Source organism: Carassius gibelio, chromosome A23 (genome assembly GCF_023724105.1).
Source record: "Carassius gibelio isolate Cgi1373 ecotype wild population from Czech Republic chromosome A23, carGib1.2-hapl.c, whole genome shotgun sequence".
Taxonomy (NCBI): Eukaryota; Metazoa; Chordata; class Actinopteri; order Cypriniformes; family Cyprinidae; genus Carassius; species Carassius gibelio.
In genome coordinates this window covers 18,038,405-18,055,825 of record NC_068393.1, presented here as the reverse complement: position 1 = coordinate 18,055,825, position 17,421 = coordinate 18,038,405, and the positions used below count along the sequence as shown (strand labels likewise).

At 37.4% G+C, this 17,421-nt stretch overlaps 1 protein-coding gene across 1 annotated transcript; it reads right to left on the bottom strand.

Annotated features, from left to right (window-relative positions):
- Positions 1-1,584: 1,584 nt before the first annotated feature.
- On the bottom strand, positions 1,585-15,052 carry LOC127944388 (XK-related protein 7-like). Its single transcript, XM_052540277.1, has 3 exons — positions 14,522-15,052; positions 7,054-7,253; positions 1,585-4,930 (listed from the first exon to the last, which is right to left on the bottom strand). The coding sequence occupies exons 1-3, from the start codon at positions 15,037-15,039 to the stop codon at positions 3,963-3,965; spliced, it is 1,686 nt and encodes a 561-aa protein (XP_052396237.1). The 5' UTR covers positions 15,040-15,052; the 3' UTR covers positions 1,585-3,962.
- Positions 15,053-17,421: the final 2,369 nt, after the last annotated feature.

Below are 17,421 nucleotides of genomic sequence, written 5' to 3'. Positions count from 1 at the left end.
ATTGGACGAGAGGTCTTGGTTCACAAATTTGTACAATAATTTTGCTTCAAACCTACAGGTAGGACATTGGAAACATGACAGACATATTTTGCTGTCTTTGCTAAATAATGAGAATGATACCTAAGTTTAATCATTTTTACATAACACTTTACAATAAAGTTCCATAAGTTAATGTTAATATATGAACAAACATTTATTACAATATTTATTTATCTTTGTTCATGTTAGTTAATGAAAACACTGGCATTTATTGTTAATTCACAGTGCATTAACTAATGTTAACAAGCACAACTTTTGATTTTGATAATGCATTAGTAAATGTTGAAATAAACATTAACTAAGATTAATAAATGCTGTTCATGTTAGTTCATGCTAACTAAAGTAATGTTATCTAATGAACCTTATTGTAAAGTGTTTACATTGTATCTATAATTCTATAATAGCCTATAAAATGATACATTTATTTATTAAATCAGCATTAATTTCAACCTTAACTATCAGAAAGTGCCCCTCTGTATTCATCCTATATAATTTGTATTCATCCTATCTTATCCTAATGTTTGCCTGAACAAATGTAGCCTACACAATAGCATAAATAGCAACAAATCTTCACAATAGCAACAAAAACAACATTTTCTTGAATGTGGTATAGCTAATCTATGGGTCAGCGCAATCACGATCATTTATGCAATTTGTATTCACACTGTAATGCTTAACTAGGCACTGCTCTGTATGTTGATGACTCAATCTCATGCTGCCAAATTCAATGCTGGTTAGCATAAGCCTTTGCTAAGCTCTAAGTTTCAGCATAGCTCATTACAGGAGTTAAATTATATGGTTCATTATGTAAATATCCAGTGTGACCTCTGCAAAAGCTTATGTGATAATAAAATAGAATAAAGAAAAGGAGGGGGAAAGCAATTTCCAGATTCCTCAGATAAAATGTTGGCAGCAGGAGCATAATCTGAATTTCTTAATAGCCTCGCAACAATATTCCTCAGAAATATTTCTTAAAGAATTACCTTTATTTTGTTTAAATGCATATCCAAAACCCATAAAATTTTAATGTAAAAATAAAAATTTGTTTAAGATTGTTGAAGTAATGAATGACTGAGATTAGTGTTGCTATTTTGCAATATACTTGCAGTTCCACATTATGTGATGTAATAAGGCTTGCGATAATATTTCCTAATCGACAGGTCCACTGTTTGTAGGAAATTAACCTTTGTTTAACCTGTTTGCTCAAAATCTTTTCTTAAATATTTTATTTGTATTTTATTTTATTTTAAACAGCTAATCCAGAAAAATGCATACCCTCTGAAATTGTCAGTGGGTCTACAACTTAACAGAACAATTGAAATCCTCATTGCTATTCAGCTGGTTTCCACGTGAGTGCAGTATACATCAAATAAAAACCATTGGCTGAGACTTGTAGGGGCTGTACTTAGTTTTGGAGTGGGTGTTCAAATGAAAACAACAACAACAACAACTCCTTGGGTATAATGCTACTATATCTCAGTTTTCATTTAACTTAAGATGACGAGCAAAACAGAAGTCACTCTTTCAGTTAATGCTTTGGTAAGGTTAGTAATCACACAATTTTGCTTTTCTTTATTGTCCAAATAAAACACATGGCTGAAGATCAACATCCTTTTTACAGTCGACAGCAACAGTCTTGCAGGTGCAGTGTAAGGCTTAACGTCTTTCAGCGTGTCTATGGTAAAATTAACCAGCATTGACCAGAGTGAATGAGTATGATCCACTTTGATAAAGTACAGCATACATGGCTGTGCTGAGGTGTTCCAGCTAGCACCAACATGGTAACACAAATGGACATACATAATGGTTATGCCAAGAAGTGAAATAGTTACAATGGGTTAATTGACTTAGCAATAACATGATATCAATAAACACAGCACAAACCCCAAGATTATTCATCTTCTCTCTATTAAACAGCCCAATAATCAGTCAATGCAAAATACTGTTCTTAGACATTTGTACACAACAGGGTCAATAAAGAAAGATAGAAAAAGATAGTTATTGTTTTGATCAGAGTAAAAATATACATTCTCATCAGTTGGAAGATGATATGTAGTTGGTATTGATGACCAAATCTATCATTATCTTAATTTAAATTTTAAATAAAATGTTAAAGTAACAGATAAAGGGACTTGTTCATATCCATCAAAATGTTCAATTTCCAAACATTTATGAGTATTATTGCACCAAATTATGTAGATGACTTGAACTGGTATACTCATAATGATGATAACTTTTCGTGAATCCTGAAAAGAGAACTATTTTGAAACATGTAAACAGATATTATATGATTTTTCTTTCCCTTCAGCTGTCAAGTACTTTAAAATGTGAACTCATAATCTTTATTAGCTTAGAAACATTTCAAATACTGCAAAATAAACATTGGTTCCTATTACAGGTATATAATAAACCATATAAATCAGTGTTCTTTGTTCTTGAGATAAACATTCATTCAATCCTTTTTAAAGGGGCACTCAGCTTTTTCAGAATCAGACCCATTATTTCCATTATGACACAAATGTCCTTTGAGAACGTTTAAAAAAAGAAATCCCAAATTTTTCAATGACATGCAATTTTTCACTTGAAAGGTTAACGGAAATGTCCTGAAAAGAGACCTTGTTTCTTGCAAAGTCTGATCCATATTCTTGAAGGCAACATATTCTGTGCTTAATAAAATGCCTGTGTTACCAGAAACTCAACCCTTTAATTATCTAGCACACAAACTGTTTTCATTTATTCGTTAAAGGGGTGCTATTATGCTTTTTCACTTTTTCAACTTTAGTTAGTCTGTAATGTTGCTGTTTAAGCATATAAAAAGATCTGCAAAGTTATAAAGCTCAAAGTCAAATTCAACAGGAGATATTCTATGTAACAGAAATCATTTCTTTTTTAAACTACAACGAATGACTCGTTTGGACTACAACGCACATTTTCTGGGAATTGTGATATCACAAATATCGACAAATAGGACGAGACCTGGTGGAGCTGCACTAGAGAATCCAACAAGTATTATCACTATCTAGGAGACACACTAGCTTTCCCAAGGCAGACAACTCACGCTCAAAAGTTTAAATTACACTCAATTTGATTTGATTTTGACGCAATGAAGCTCGCAGGTAGCTATGGTAAGGGACATGACATTTCCCAACCAGGCGCAGAGTGGTGCCAATCACAACACACATGGCCCAGCTAACCAATCACAGCACATTTTGAATTTCAGAAGGCGGGCCTTCATTTGATACAGGAACTATTTGAGCCATTCATTCAAGACTAGGGAGAGAGGTGTTGTAATAATGTAAAATATGTGAAAAATAATGTGTTTTTCGAACAACTTAGTATGAGAGCCTATTCTAGTACACCCCCTAAACAACAACAAAAAATAACATAATAGGACCCCTTTAAATTTTTTAGCAGGGTGAAATGCCCCTTTCAGATGCTGAATAGCCAAATGTTAGAAAGTCTTAAGGCGTTTAATGAGACAACTAACACATTTCACTTGTACCTACTACAACCTCAAAACCCATTGAATTATGACCAAATGGATTCGGTATTTGTTGAATACGGCAGCTGCCACAAAAGCTTTAAAAACACCTAGGATGGTTTGAAACGGTGTTTAAGCACCATTGCTGTTAATCTACCACACTGATATGTTGTTTTGCTCATTATAGATTTACCGTGGCCTCATTAAGTTGATCAGACCCCTGCCTAACCTCCTAATCCAATAACCTGTAGTAATGTCTAATGTCACCACAGGGTGGCTCTTTGCTAGACACTAGTGTCTCATGTGCTTCCACAGATTACAAGAGTCAATAAGGGGTCATGTGGAGATCTGACAAACTCTTCTTCAACAAATAAAGCTAGACAGAACTGACTTTTCTGCTCACTAAAACATTACATCTTTTATTTGGAGAAGGTAAAACGTCTCAGACTGTCGTCTCGTATTCCATCACTTCCTGCGGTGTGCCTAGACAGCGGTACTGGATCCTTGGTGTGACCGGAGCTGCGGCTTCCAGTACCAAAATGGTCTTTCGCAGCCTGCGATCAATGAAGTGGGCGTCCCAGGCTGGGTATTGCTTCCTGGGAAGGTCGATGCGAATTACTGGCCCCTCTGTCCTTGGGGTGAGGCGAGGCGCAGCGGTTCGCGAGGCTTTAAGGGTCCGCATTTTAAACACTTCTCCAACATCTCCTCCTGGTACTGCCTCTCCTCCTTTAGTTCTCTGCAGAGTCCGCGGCGGGCTGCTCACCACATCCAGAGGAGGAGGAGCGGAGGTGGGCGATGAGACACAAGGATCTGAAACAGCACTCATCTGGACATCGCAACATCCAAGATAGGCCCCAGACACAGGGCCATCAGGGTGCAAAAGGCAGTAGTAGACAAACATAAAAAATGTACCCAGGGCGTAGCTACACGCCACCATGCACACCACCACCACGGCGTAAAAGTCTGAAGTGAGTGGGCTGCGGTATATATACCACAAGGCCGTGAGGGCCATATTTTCTCCCAGGATTATGAGGCTGTAAAGCAGCAGACGGCACCGTGTAGGGCCCTCACGGACGCTAAACCAGCAGAATATGTACACGATGCCTACCATCATGTTGTAGATGATCTCCTCCCACTTGGACATGCAGAAGTCTGTCTCCCCTTGGATGATCCAGAAGGTCATGGCACACCAGTGGGCCACGATGAAAATGCCAAAGTAGAGCTGGAAAATGGAAACAAAGAGGGCGAAGGCCATGGCGCGGGCTCCCACTGTGAACAGGTGCCACAGCATGTGCACCACCACTGCTTTATATGACATGGGGAGCTTGTCATCACGAGAGTCCCGTAATGCCTTCTGATAAGATGCCATCATCCAGCCCAGAGACACTAGCGAGGCTGAAGCAGACAGACCTGGATCAAATAAAGCACAAAGAGAAGGAGTGACCGAGAGAAAATGGGTCACTGTACATGGTACATTAATTAAATTTAATTACACTGCCGGAATAAGACCGAATTAATTTCAAATCAAAACCTAGAGGCAAAGTTGATACATGAACAATGCTGCAAAATGATTTAAAATCAAAACCTACACCAATGTCTGCTTTTTGTAATATACCTGCCATACAATTGTCAATTTGTATATTGTCATTCCTTACCTACTTATTTGTATTTTTCTGTATTTTATTCTTTTATTATGTGTTTTTTGTTCTGTCACTGTCATTCTGTTGTACTGCGGAGCATCTATCATGAAAACAAATTCCTCATATGTGTAAACATACCTGGCAATAAAGCTCATTCTGATTCTGATTCATTCTGATTCTGATTAACAATTCAGATGATTCTGTACAGTATATAAAGAATGAAAGTACACCTCACTATGCTTTTCTGAAAAAAAAAAAAAAAGAAATTCTGTTGGAGTGCTGGTACGCTCTTGAGAAGCTCTCATGAATAATTAATCAGGTTCCTGTCTGTCCATTCATCAGCTCACCCATTTATTCAGGAGTAGTCAAAATGGAAAATCTCTCCTAATCAGCAAAAACATAATCATTAGCTAGTTCTCCAGCCGTCTCGCATTGCACTGAATATGATTATGAGCGATTATGACAGACCCAGCAAAGCACCTTAATCATAATATCAGTCTTCAGACAGGAAAAGTGCAGCTCAGGACAGACCAAGAGGAAACACTCTTGCACTGATGCCAGAATTTTCTACATTGCTGACTATAGGGCAGATGAGTGCCCTGCTCATCTCCTGAGAACTGGATATGCTTTGTTGTGGAATCACATTTAGGCTCTCCTCAGGTTCATTTTTATCTTTCTGGAAAAAGAACTCTTCAGCAGTTTGAATAAATGTAATGTGATTAGGGCTCCTACAGTATAAATACTGTAGCTCTCTCAACTCTAGCCCAAATAGCATGGAAAGAAAGAAGGACGTCACTTTAAATGACATTTTTAAACAAAAAATTCACATCCTTTAGTTTACTAGCTCTTGGCAGTCTATAAAAGTCACAGTTTGCAGTTTGACATTTGGATAAAATTCCTCAGGGAACATCTAACAGTGGCTACAATTGTTCCCATGGAGCTGAACTAATGCAACAGCGAGTTCTCGCAGCTCTGTAATCAAAAGCATGCGTCAGGTGGGTTTGTAACTATCACACATCCTGTTCCCTCCTTACAGACCCAAAGATAGACTGGAGCAATTTAAACTACACAATTAAAGACCAAATCTTTTTGAAGACACTGACATGAATATCTAATGAGGTATTATTCTAAGGGATCTTTTGATTACTGTAATTTTCATGTTTCAATTATATATCTCTTCATGATTATTCATTGCAAATTTGGATTGAGCTCTGCCAGGGGAAAATGAAAAAAAAAAGGGTCTTAACTGCTACTTAAATTTTCATCTGATAAAATGGTCAGGCTCATGCACAATGACCTGAAATGTGTATGTATGTACAGTATGTGTATATTCAGTCAAATGTATCACATCCTCAGTAATTAACCAGCTAATTTGCTCTTGGATTGAAAATGAGATGCTGAGCAAACGCGTGCTGTGAAATTGCACTTTGATCTTTAATGATGGCCAAATGAATTTCTAAAACAATTCTTATTGTGTCAAATTTAAATTAGATGTAATACAGAAATCAAACTGCAAGAAAGGCACTGAATCAAACTCTATACTCTGTGACCTGGTGGATGGCAATATGACAGATTGGGTGACTGATGTAGTAGCCTCTCAGTCTCAGACAGTACGCCCACAGTCCACCCACAGCACATTTTCTGACCATCTGATGTATAGTGCACTCAAAAATGGGTTGAAATCATCAGTTCATCAGATCTGACTGGCTGGCATTGTGCAAATTCTAGGAGTAAAGGCAAAGGTTTTCTCATCAATATTTCTGAAAAAGTACTGCAAAAAGACTTAGGAACTAAATATGAATATATTAAATATGATACAGACAAATGGCACAAGCCCAGCTATTTCTAGCACACTCAGTGAGCTGGTTTTAATCATAGGTGTCATCAGCTTACCCTGTAAAGGGAGGACCTGGCTGGTCTGGACCATAATGCTGAGTTGAAGAACAAGCTGAGGTGCGCTCTTCAGGAAGGTCTCAAGCAGCCTCAGCATGCTGATGTCAGCGTTCTCAAACATCGTACGCCAGTAGAAGTGTTTGTGCTCGCGGTCCCCATGCCAGCGGCTTTGCACACCCAAATATAAGGCATGGACATACCTGAGGTAAAAAGCACATGATAAGACAAATCATCAAAACTTGCATCAGAAAAATACTAATTACACTACTGGTCAAAAGTTTGGAAAAAGTTTTTGAGAGTGCTCACCAAGGAAAAATGAAAAATACAAAAACAGTAATATTGTGAAATCTTATTGCAATTTAAAATCACTATCTACTATTTGTAGAAATTTTAAAATGTAACTTATTCCTTTAATGGCAAAACTGAATTTTCAGCAACTTTACTCCAGTTACCGGTGTCAAATGATTCTTCAGTAATAATTCTGATATGCTGATTTGCTGCTCAAGAAACATTTATTATTATTATCATCCACACTGAAATTGATGTTTTGTTGCTTAATATTTTTGTGGAAACCATAATCTCTACACTACAGTGCACTGACAGAAAGAAGAAAGAAAGAAAGAAAGATGTTAATAAAAAGACACTAAACTGATCAAAATACCTTTATAATGTTACAAAAATATTTATTTTTCTCAAACAAATGTTGTTTTTTGGAAGTGATTTCTGAAGGATCTGAGGACTAGAGTAATGGCAGTTATTTACATTTTTTTTTATAAGTTTTCACAATATTACTGTATTTTTTTCAAATTAATGTTCCCTTGCTGAGCATTCTTTCTAAATCATTATATATATATATATATATATATATATATATATATATATATATATATATATATATAAATATATATATTCCAAAATTTTGACTGGTAGTGTATGGAAACAGGAAATTACACAGCTAGCCTGTCTGCAGGCTTGGAAAAGACCTAGAGCCTGCCTTGCCTATAATGTCACTTGACACGTGACCAGCTGAAAAAGGCAGTACACTTGTCATCTTGTGCTCCAGCATGTCATGTTCTTTCTTCAGCACCACGGTCTCCATGCTGTTGCAGATGTCTTGTGAGACACACCATGGTCACGCTGGAGATTACATGGATGTCAGAGAGCATGTTTTTCATGGGAGGGATCACTGTCTCTTACTGTCGTTACTTCAAATTTCCTGATTCATGACCCCAGGACTGCACTGTTTATCCTGTGAGATGAATGTTAGTGCCAGATGAAAGGAGAGGGTGGCTTTTGAAAGATATGAAGCAAAACTGCAGCTGTGCATTCGAAAGATATTTATGTGAACCCCTTGAAAAATCTGACTTTCACTGGACTTAATTTGTTTCCTTTGACAGGAAGTGCCATGATATTTCAGTTTGTCTCAAGGGTAGCGAGAGTAATAGAAGTGCTCGCTGGATGTCAGGAGATTGGCAGAATGAATCACCCTGACTTGATGAGGTCTATAAAATTGCTCCACATCCTTCTAACAACTTGCTGTGCAATAAAAAAAAACAGCCTCTGAAAGAAAAATCAAGCAATAGGGAGCCTACGAGAGAGGCTGTCAGGGAGTCAAATTTGACAAGTGACACAGTCTTTCTTTCTCTGAATAAAGAGTGTGCTTTCAATGAGACAGAAAAGCTGCCTTTGCTTGTAAAATTCACACAGATGATTTCAGACGAAATCAAACCTTGAACCTTGACCATGCAGCTCCTTTTTCTTTAAGAAAAATAAGAAAACATTAACAAACAGCCAGTGCTTTGACTGAGAAAACATCTCTCAAAAAGCCACGATTGGCAGGCAATGCATCAGTCTCCATGGTGACAACTGACAGACATTGCAGCTGACAAGCTAGGCCCATTACTTGGCTTAATTTAATTGGAGACAATCATCTGCTAGGCATGTGTTTTGCTTTGTGAAGACTCAGGCTTCCTCTGAAAAGGACTTTCTCATATTAAGGCAGGTCAGAACAGGATCACCACACTGATTATGTTGCAGTTCACCTGCCATTAAACTCCATTTGAATTCAACAACATTAAGAATGGCTAATTGACCCATTTGATTACTCAGATGGCACTCCTAACCAATCAGCACTCAGCTATTAACTGGCAGGGTTTCTGTAATTCAATTAAATACCATTACAGTTCCCCCTCTCTGCTAAATTACAATGCTGATCACACCCTTGAGAATTACAGCAGAAAGAAAGAAAGAAAGAAAGAAAGAAAGAAAGAAAGAAAGAAAGAAAGAAAGAAAGAAAGAAAGAAAGAAAAAAAGAAAAAAAAGAATTGAAATTAATGTTGAATGTTCTTGATCAGATTTCCAGTTGGCTAGAACCAAGCTGCCATTTATTTTATTGAACAGTAAAGCCCTGCTGAGGTAGTTATGAGACACTGGATCATGTCATCATGTAACAGAATTAGGAAAATGGAAGTGCTTTCGATTTCCTGTCGCCATATACAGTGCATTTCTTTTGTTCCTTGCTATCCTTCTCAAGAGTGTGATCAGAAAATGTTGTTGTAATCTTTCTGTCTTTGCCCCTCTAGGTTCTTTAACAAAATGTACAAAGCCATTTCACAATATAGAGTATAAATCAGTGGAGGACTACCATCTACCAGCCAGGAAGAAAGTCAAAGTCAATTTTCCTGCACTAGTAAAATCAATTTATGGAATACTCTGTATCTATCTTTACATTGTTATGCAAACATTCAGTAACAGATTTATTTAATGCATTCAATGAACACATAATTGTGCAGCTAGAATATTTACACTATGCTTTATGTGACAGACTTCTACTGACCAAGGGTTGGGGGTTCTTTTATTTCCAGACTAATTGTCTTGTTCAGTCAAAAAAATAAGTTGAATACATACTGTAAGGCAGTTCAGACATAGGAATAAATGCAATGAATTAATTAGAGCTTGATATTTTGGATATATTATTAGGAATGTAAAGACTTTTAAAAACATGGTATTAAAATGGTATTTCTTGAATTTAGGTTTAGGGTTAGGGTGAATGGATGCCATTAGAGTGCAAACAACTGATAAAAACATATAATCCACAATGTAATCAAGTCCACCATTAACGCATTAAAAAATAAATAAAAATAAATAAAATTAAATTAAACCATCCATTCTGGCCAAAAATCTTTTCCTATAAATCGCGAACTAAATTTGAACAATATTAAATTACATAAATAATAGGCTGAGCTTGCAGTCATGGCAAGAAAACATTTCTTTCTATAAGGAAATATCTTCTTTCTAAGGAAATATCCTTGAGCTGTATGCAGTATCATACAGTGCAATAAGTATAATTCAATTCATATAATGACTCTTATGTGCCGAATCTTTTGAATAAGCCTGAAACATAAAGCACAACCAGTGCTGATTCACAAACAAATGACTCTTATGAATCAATAATTTAAGTGTATCAAAAACAAATAGCGAAACCAATGTAGTTCACAAACAAATGATTTATCACTCCATTCAGAAAGGCTCACAATCTACAGGTCTTCATTTAATGAACCTGCTGAATCAGTCAGAGCATCAAGATCAATGTAATCACTGGTTACAGTGATGGAATATTTTTTATTAAAATATACCAAACATTATGCTGATACAAAGCAAATCTTTCATTTATGTGATGTTTTATGATAGGATACATTAATGATGACATTTATTAAAATAATAAAATGAGACTAAATGAAAATGTAAATGAATTAAAACGGTTGCCTCCTATTTCCACAGTCTACAAACACTTTGCAGTGCATGTAGTCATTTCTCAATGCAGCCTGTGTAAAGGTGTATTTTCTTCTTCGAGGGTGGTGTCTGATCCTGATTGATCTTGCTCATGTGATGCTGCAGGGAACATGGAATTGAAAACCGTCTTTGAACGTGCGCAGTGAACCAGGTCAGAGTACTCAGAGGGGACTTTAGGGCACACTCATAACGCTTACTAAAGTCTTTGGTTAAACGTAATGTGAGGAAGAGATTTAGTATTTATTTTTTATTTTTTTATTGCACATCAGCTAGTTGTATCATTATTTTATTTCTGATGTAATTACAAGCCTTGAGGGGAAATCACTTTATAATGATTAATTTTCGTATCAAACAGCCCGGTTTTCACATATTCTCCCTCTCGAACATTCTCACAAGTATGGATCTCAACCCTAAAAATGACCATTTATTTTCACATCTACTCTCCACCTATCATTCTTCACCTGTTCTTCTTTGCAGCAGCTCAGCGCTCTCTCAATCTCTGACTGAATGCTGCAGGTAAGGACATGTAAACACTACAGCTATAATCAGTGTAATGCAGAGATGTGACAAGTACAGTGTCGGTGCAGCTTTAATGGCTTTACTCCTAATTCCAATCAAACAATGACAGGGAGCCTGGAAAGCTCTGCTTAGAAGCTTTTAAGCAAGGACTTAGTCAGAGAGTAGACTACTAGTGAGAGGTGAAGAACAGAAATCTATTGCAGGTCAAACAGAGGTAACATGAAAATGGCAAAATTTGCTTTCTAAAGGTGCTATTCTTAGCTATACTGTTAGAAAGAGACAAAGAGAGAGCAGAGGATATATCTGCAGTGCCAATGATGCTTTCGTTAATGGCACTGGAAATATTTTCAGTTAATTATATATTCATTGGAATGTGGCTCAGAAGGGCTTAGACTAAAAGTCTCAAGGCTAATTTGTGAATAAAAAGAGATAATGGTTTGATTTATTCAAATTACATGAAAATTATTTCCCAATTGTGCCTTATTTGCTGGCTGGCTGGTTTCTTTTGAATTGCAGATATCCTCATTCTCTTTAAGAAAAGCGTCTGCCATCTCATTATGTGAGGACATGAACACATTAACTTCATCTCCTGAGCAGCTCTAAGTGTCACTTCACCAGCTTTTCATTTGATAAAAATGAAATAAAAGTTTGGTTTAACTTGAAGAATTATAACAGAAATATATGAGTGTGGCACAGTAGAATGTACTGCTTAAAGCAATACTACTATTACTACAGTACTACTAAAAATTATAATAATACACTTTATTTAAACACACAGAAACTCAAAGGTCTTCCTTATAAGCTGCCAATAAAAGTTTAGACTAACTCATGACAGGAAATTATGACAGGAATATATTAATGTTGCACAGTGGAATATACTTCTTTATCACAATATCACAACACTTTTTTCCATATTCTATTGTCCATATTTTTATTTATTTTATTTATTTAATAATTTAATTACATTTTAAAAGGTGAACCAAAATGTTAGTAAATTTGTTTTTATATTTTGATAAATTCTGACAGTAAAAAAAGCCACTAAGCCATATAAATGTCCAGTCAAAGGAAAAATGATAAAATGTTTTGGTCATACCGACCAGCACCAATTATGGTCAATTAAAGGGAAGGGAAATCTTCTAATAAAAAGGTCAGGAGCAGAGGGCTGACGAAAAGCATGAGTGACAGATAGAGAATGACACAGACGGCATGAGAAGGACAGCACACATGTTGTGACTGCAGCATAAATGAAGCTTGATCGAAATGACCGGCAGCTTTGAAATCAATGGCATCACTAACCCTGTGTTACCCTGCGGGTCAGCCAGCAGTAGTGTCCAGTCACAGAAGCTTGGTCTGTCACTGCTGATCAGGGCAGGCATTTAAAGACAAGCACATCGCTGCCACTGTGTTTACAACCACAATTACATGGCACTCACTCCCTACACATGTCTCTAATATGTGTGGGTGTGTTCCTTTTGATTTATATGTGAGTGGATTCAACTTTTGGCTGTGATTGTGGGCTGCAAATTGTTTTCTTAGCATTATTATGGAAATTGCATTGTGAGCTGCAGCACAATGTCTGTCAGCAATCAAGACGCTTAGCACTTGATAGACACATGCACATTCTGCTCATGGCAACCACACTTAGCAAAAAAGTGAGGAAGCAAAATCTAATGAAAAAAAAAAATCTGTTTCTTGAGCTCAGTTTAGAAAGGACTCTATCTCATAGAAAACCATAATCTTTATGACTATATGGCATATTTTAGGTAAAATCTGGTGCATACAAAGTGCCCTGTTAAAGGAGTAGTTCACTCAAAATGGACTCCAGTCCATCAATTAACATATTGTAAAGTGAAAAGCTGCCATCATGAATGTGTTATAACTATAAAAAAAAAAATAAAAAAAAAATCTGGACAGTCTATTAATCCATAATAACACCTCCTCCAGTGAAAAATCCATTCCCTGTTGTTGTCTCACATCAGAATCCACCGACATATTTTGTTTGGATCTGTTTTGACTTATAGATGGTGCTTGATCTGTGCATATTTCTCTCCTGATTCAGAAGCGACAACTTTTTCACTGGAGAAAGCAATATTATGGATAGATGACTCATATTTCAACTGAAAGCACAAGTCTAAAGTTAAAAACATCCTAATGATCGATTTGTTTATTGCAAATGTAGCTTTTCACTTTACAAGACGTTAATTGATGGACTGGAGTCATATGGTTTACTTGTAGATAACTGTGATGTTTTTATCAACTGTTTGGACTCTCATTCTGATGGCACCCATTTACTGCAGAGGAAATTAACATCAGTTTTCTGCATATTTTCATTAATGGATAAACTATTCATTTAAACAAAAAAATAAATAAATAAAAAGAAATAAATGACAAAGAAACAAAAAACTAAATTCTAATGTATTATAGGTATGCTTGAAATTAAACCAATGGCACTGGTAAGTAATATGAAAAAAATATTTTGCACTGCTCTAAAGACAAAGGGATTTCAGAGTATACATAAGGAGATTTCTGGTGGACAGATTGAATGAGTGGAGGAGTCTCTCTGGGAGATTATTGACCTAGAAGCTCATGAGAGGTGGAGGAGGAAGAGGAGGGGGAGCCTAGAACCAAATGGCTTGGAGATAATGATGAACTGGCATGGGACGACAGGAAATACAAGGAGGATCCCATTTCCTCAGTAGTACTGCTGGACAGTCACAGGCTATGCAAACTAACAGCAGTGAGATTAATTATTGTGATATCTTGCATCATTTCTGCTGTCCTTTTCCGATCATAGACACCACTACTTACATAAATGCCCACTGAATGTATTTTCCAGTGATTGATCCTTAAATTACTATTCTATATTTGGCCTCCTCAATTACATGTGCATTCAAACACTGACTCTAATAATTTTTTGGAAACTACGTAAATATTGACAAAATAAAAATAAAAATTTGTCCTTGGTATTTCCTTAATATAAGCCTTGTCATATCAGTAGTTTAACATATGTCCCTGAATAGCACTAGAAGTGGGTGTGGATTAGTTGCACGCCAAGGGAACGGAACAGAACAATATGAATGAACTGCTGATGTGACACCTTAAAGTAATGCCCTGTAGATTTGTATCTCATTAAATTAAATTCAAAGCACTCACATACCTCCAGACCTGTGCCAGCTGAAAAACGTGCACGACGCTTTGGAAGAGCCACACGCAGGCTCTGCAGCAGCTCTCAGCGTTGCTCCGGGTTCCGGTGACCGCAGCGGAGCGGCCAGCGCCCCGCTGATCGCTGTCCTTGGTGCTGAAGTGGCTCTCCGCATTGGACGCCGCTACCATAGCAGCCGCAGCCGTGCCGCTCCCGTTCGAGTCCAAGTAATCGTACGCGAACCATCGGAAGCTAAGCACCTGCACCACAACAGAAGGAATGATGATAAAAACGAGTGTCAGAGCGAACCACCAGTAGTCCCGCCTGAGATAGTAGTCGGCAGCTAGCCACAGGTCTGAAGCCCCGTCCGAGAAAAAGACCAAGAGGGCGCAGAGGGTCCAGCAGCAGTCCAGGAGCGAATACTCCTTCCCGACGAGACGCCACTGGGGCGAGCGCTTCTCCGGCTCGGGAAGGCACGTCGGCTGAATATCATTCTGCAAAGAAACGGCTGTACCGTCTGATTTCGCAGCCATGTTTGTTGTAGAAAAGAGAGTAGATGGAAAAAAGAGAAAGGAGGGTGGGGGGTGGGTCGTGTGTCTGTGTGGGAGGGGAAAAAAGGGCTGGGACAGAAACGCTTTTCGTTATTCCTGCTTGAACATCTAGCTCCTGATTTTCTAGCAACTGAATGCAATTTATCACGTCAGTCGCCGACAGCTTTGCGTGTAGGAATGCGTAGATTTTTTATTCAAAAGCCTATAATATGATATAGAATTAATAATACAGCGATAGTTGAAGGATGTCCAGCCTCATGGCCTGAGAGGAAACGTGCCTCTGCAGTCCTGATTTAGATTCAGTTTAGCGCCTGTATCTCGTTCTCTCGAGCTTGATCAGTTTATGGAAACATTAGGTAAGGTAAGGTATATTAACCCAAACTATGTTAGAGACAGACGACAATGCTTTATTCCGACTCTTAATGCATCCGTGAATTATATATTATATATTTGTATATATGTATGTATATATATATATATATATATATATATATATATATATATATATATATATATATATATATATATACACACACACACACACACACACACACACACACACACACACACACACAGTATATTTTATTAGCTAAATGTACATAAGATTCAAAGCTGCTATAGCAGTTAAAATTGCAGTCTCAGTGCCTTGTAAACAGCAGCGCCTCATGGGTATAGTAGCTAAATGAAGTCATAATCTCCCTTGCAGTGCAAATGCATTCATTTTAAACAGCTTTTTTAAGAACTGAATGCGAATTAAGACCGGCCATTCTTTGTAGATATTTGATCTTTAGATATTGATATCAAAAGCTGTATTTTAATAGGAAAACAAAATAGCACTAATCAGGGTTCAAACGTTTTAATCTCTAGGTGATCACTCACTAATGAGAGAAGTCTTTAATTTGGTCTTGTTAAGTTAAAAGAAGGCAAAGAAAGCTATGAAAAATCTGTGTTATTGCTGATCTTTGGGCTTCCTAGAATGGCTGGTAACCAAAAAGATTTGATTTCATTATTTCAGTTTTACAGCATTCCTCTCTTATAAGCTGAGGTCTAAGACTTTCTGAGTGCGCCTAGAGAGCCACCCGCTGCTTCAGTGATAGACCGACACTACAGCTGCAAAAGCGTTTCTGTCAACCTGTGCTAGTGCTGCCACCTATTGCTAATAATACGCACACGAGATGAAGCAGGGCTCTAGCAACAGTTTGGCAAGGACTTGATTGACAGGTAAAACGAAAATCACATTAGTGGTCACTTCACTGCAAACATAGAGAAACTAGTTCATTTCTGGTACTGCCAGGTATTAAAAATAAGATGGGATGGTTTACTTTAATAGACAGCTATTTGACCAGTTATACCATGAGAAGCTCGAGATGTTGGTACACCAAGCTAATTTTATGCAGTCTGAAGTTGATTAAAAAAAAAAGCAATTTATAGTTTTAGTAATTAAAAAAAAAAAAAAACATAACCTATACATTTATATCAAAAGCTTTTACAAAATCATCCAGTACAGCAGGTGGCTTAGCAATGGCCCAATATACCTATAAAAATACAAACGTATTGTCCACACAAGGATTATTACTGTTCAATTTCTCATTAATGCAGTTATCTAATCAACCAATCACATTGCAGTTGCTTCAATGCATTTAGGGGTGTGCTCCTGGTCAAGACAATCTCCAAGACAATAAACTCCAAACTGAATGTCAGAATGGGAAAGAAAGGTGATTTAAGCAATTTTGAGCGTGGCATGGTTGTTGGTGCCAGACGGGCCGGTCTGAGTATTTCACTGCTCAGTTACTAGGATTTTCCACATCCATTTCTAGGGTTTACAAAGAATGGTTTGAAAAGGTAAAAACATCCAGTATGCAGCAGTCCTGTGGGCTAAAACGCCTTGTTGATGCTAGAGGTCAGAGGAGAATGGGCCGACTGATTCAAGCTGATAGAAGAGAAACTTTGACTAAAATAAACCACTCATTGCAACCGAGGTATGCAGCAAAGCATTTGTGAAACCACAACACACACAACCTTGAGGCGGATGGGCTACAACAGCAGAAGACCCCACCGGGTACCACTCATCTCCACTACAAATAGGAAAAAGGTGTGGGGGATGTTTTCTTAGCACACTTTAGGCCCCTTAGTGCCAACTGGGCATTGTTTAAATGCCATGACCTACCTGAGCATTGTTTCTGACCATGTCCATCCCTTTATGACCACCATGTACCCATCCTCTGATGGCTACTTCCAGCAGGATAATGCACCATGTCACAAAGCTCGAATGATTTTAAATTAATTTCTTAATATGACAGTTCACTGTACTAAAATGGCCCCCACAGTCACCAGATCTCAACCCAATAGAGCATCTTTGGGATG

Bases quoted from the DNA above. Each gene is read 5' to 3' on its own strand.
- LOC127944388 (XM_052540277.1), bottom strand. From the start codon at position 15,039: ATGGCTGCGAAATCAGACGGTACAGCCGTTTCTTTGCAGAATGATATT. The intron at 7,254-14,521 runs GTATGTGAGTGC...TTTTTACCTCAG, and splicing joins CAGCTGGCACAGGTCTGGAG to GTATGTCCATGCCTTATATT. The intron at 4,931-7,053 runs GTAAGCTGATGA...TATTTGATCCAG, and splicing joins CCAGGTCCTCCCTTTACAGG to GTCTGTCTGCTTCAGCCTCG.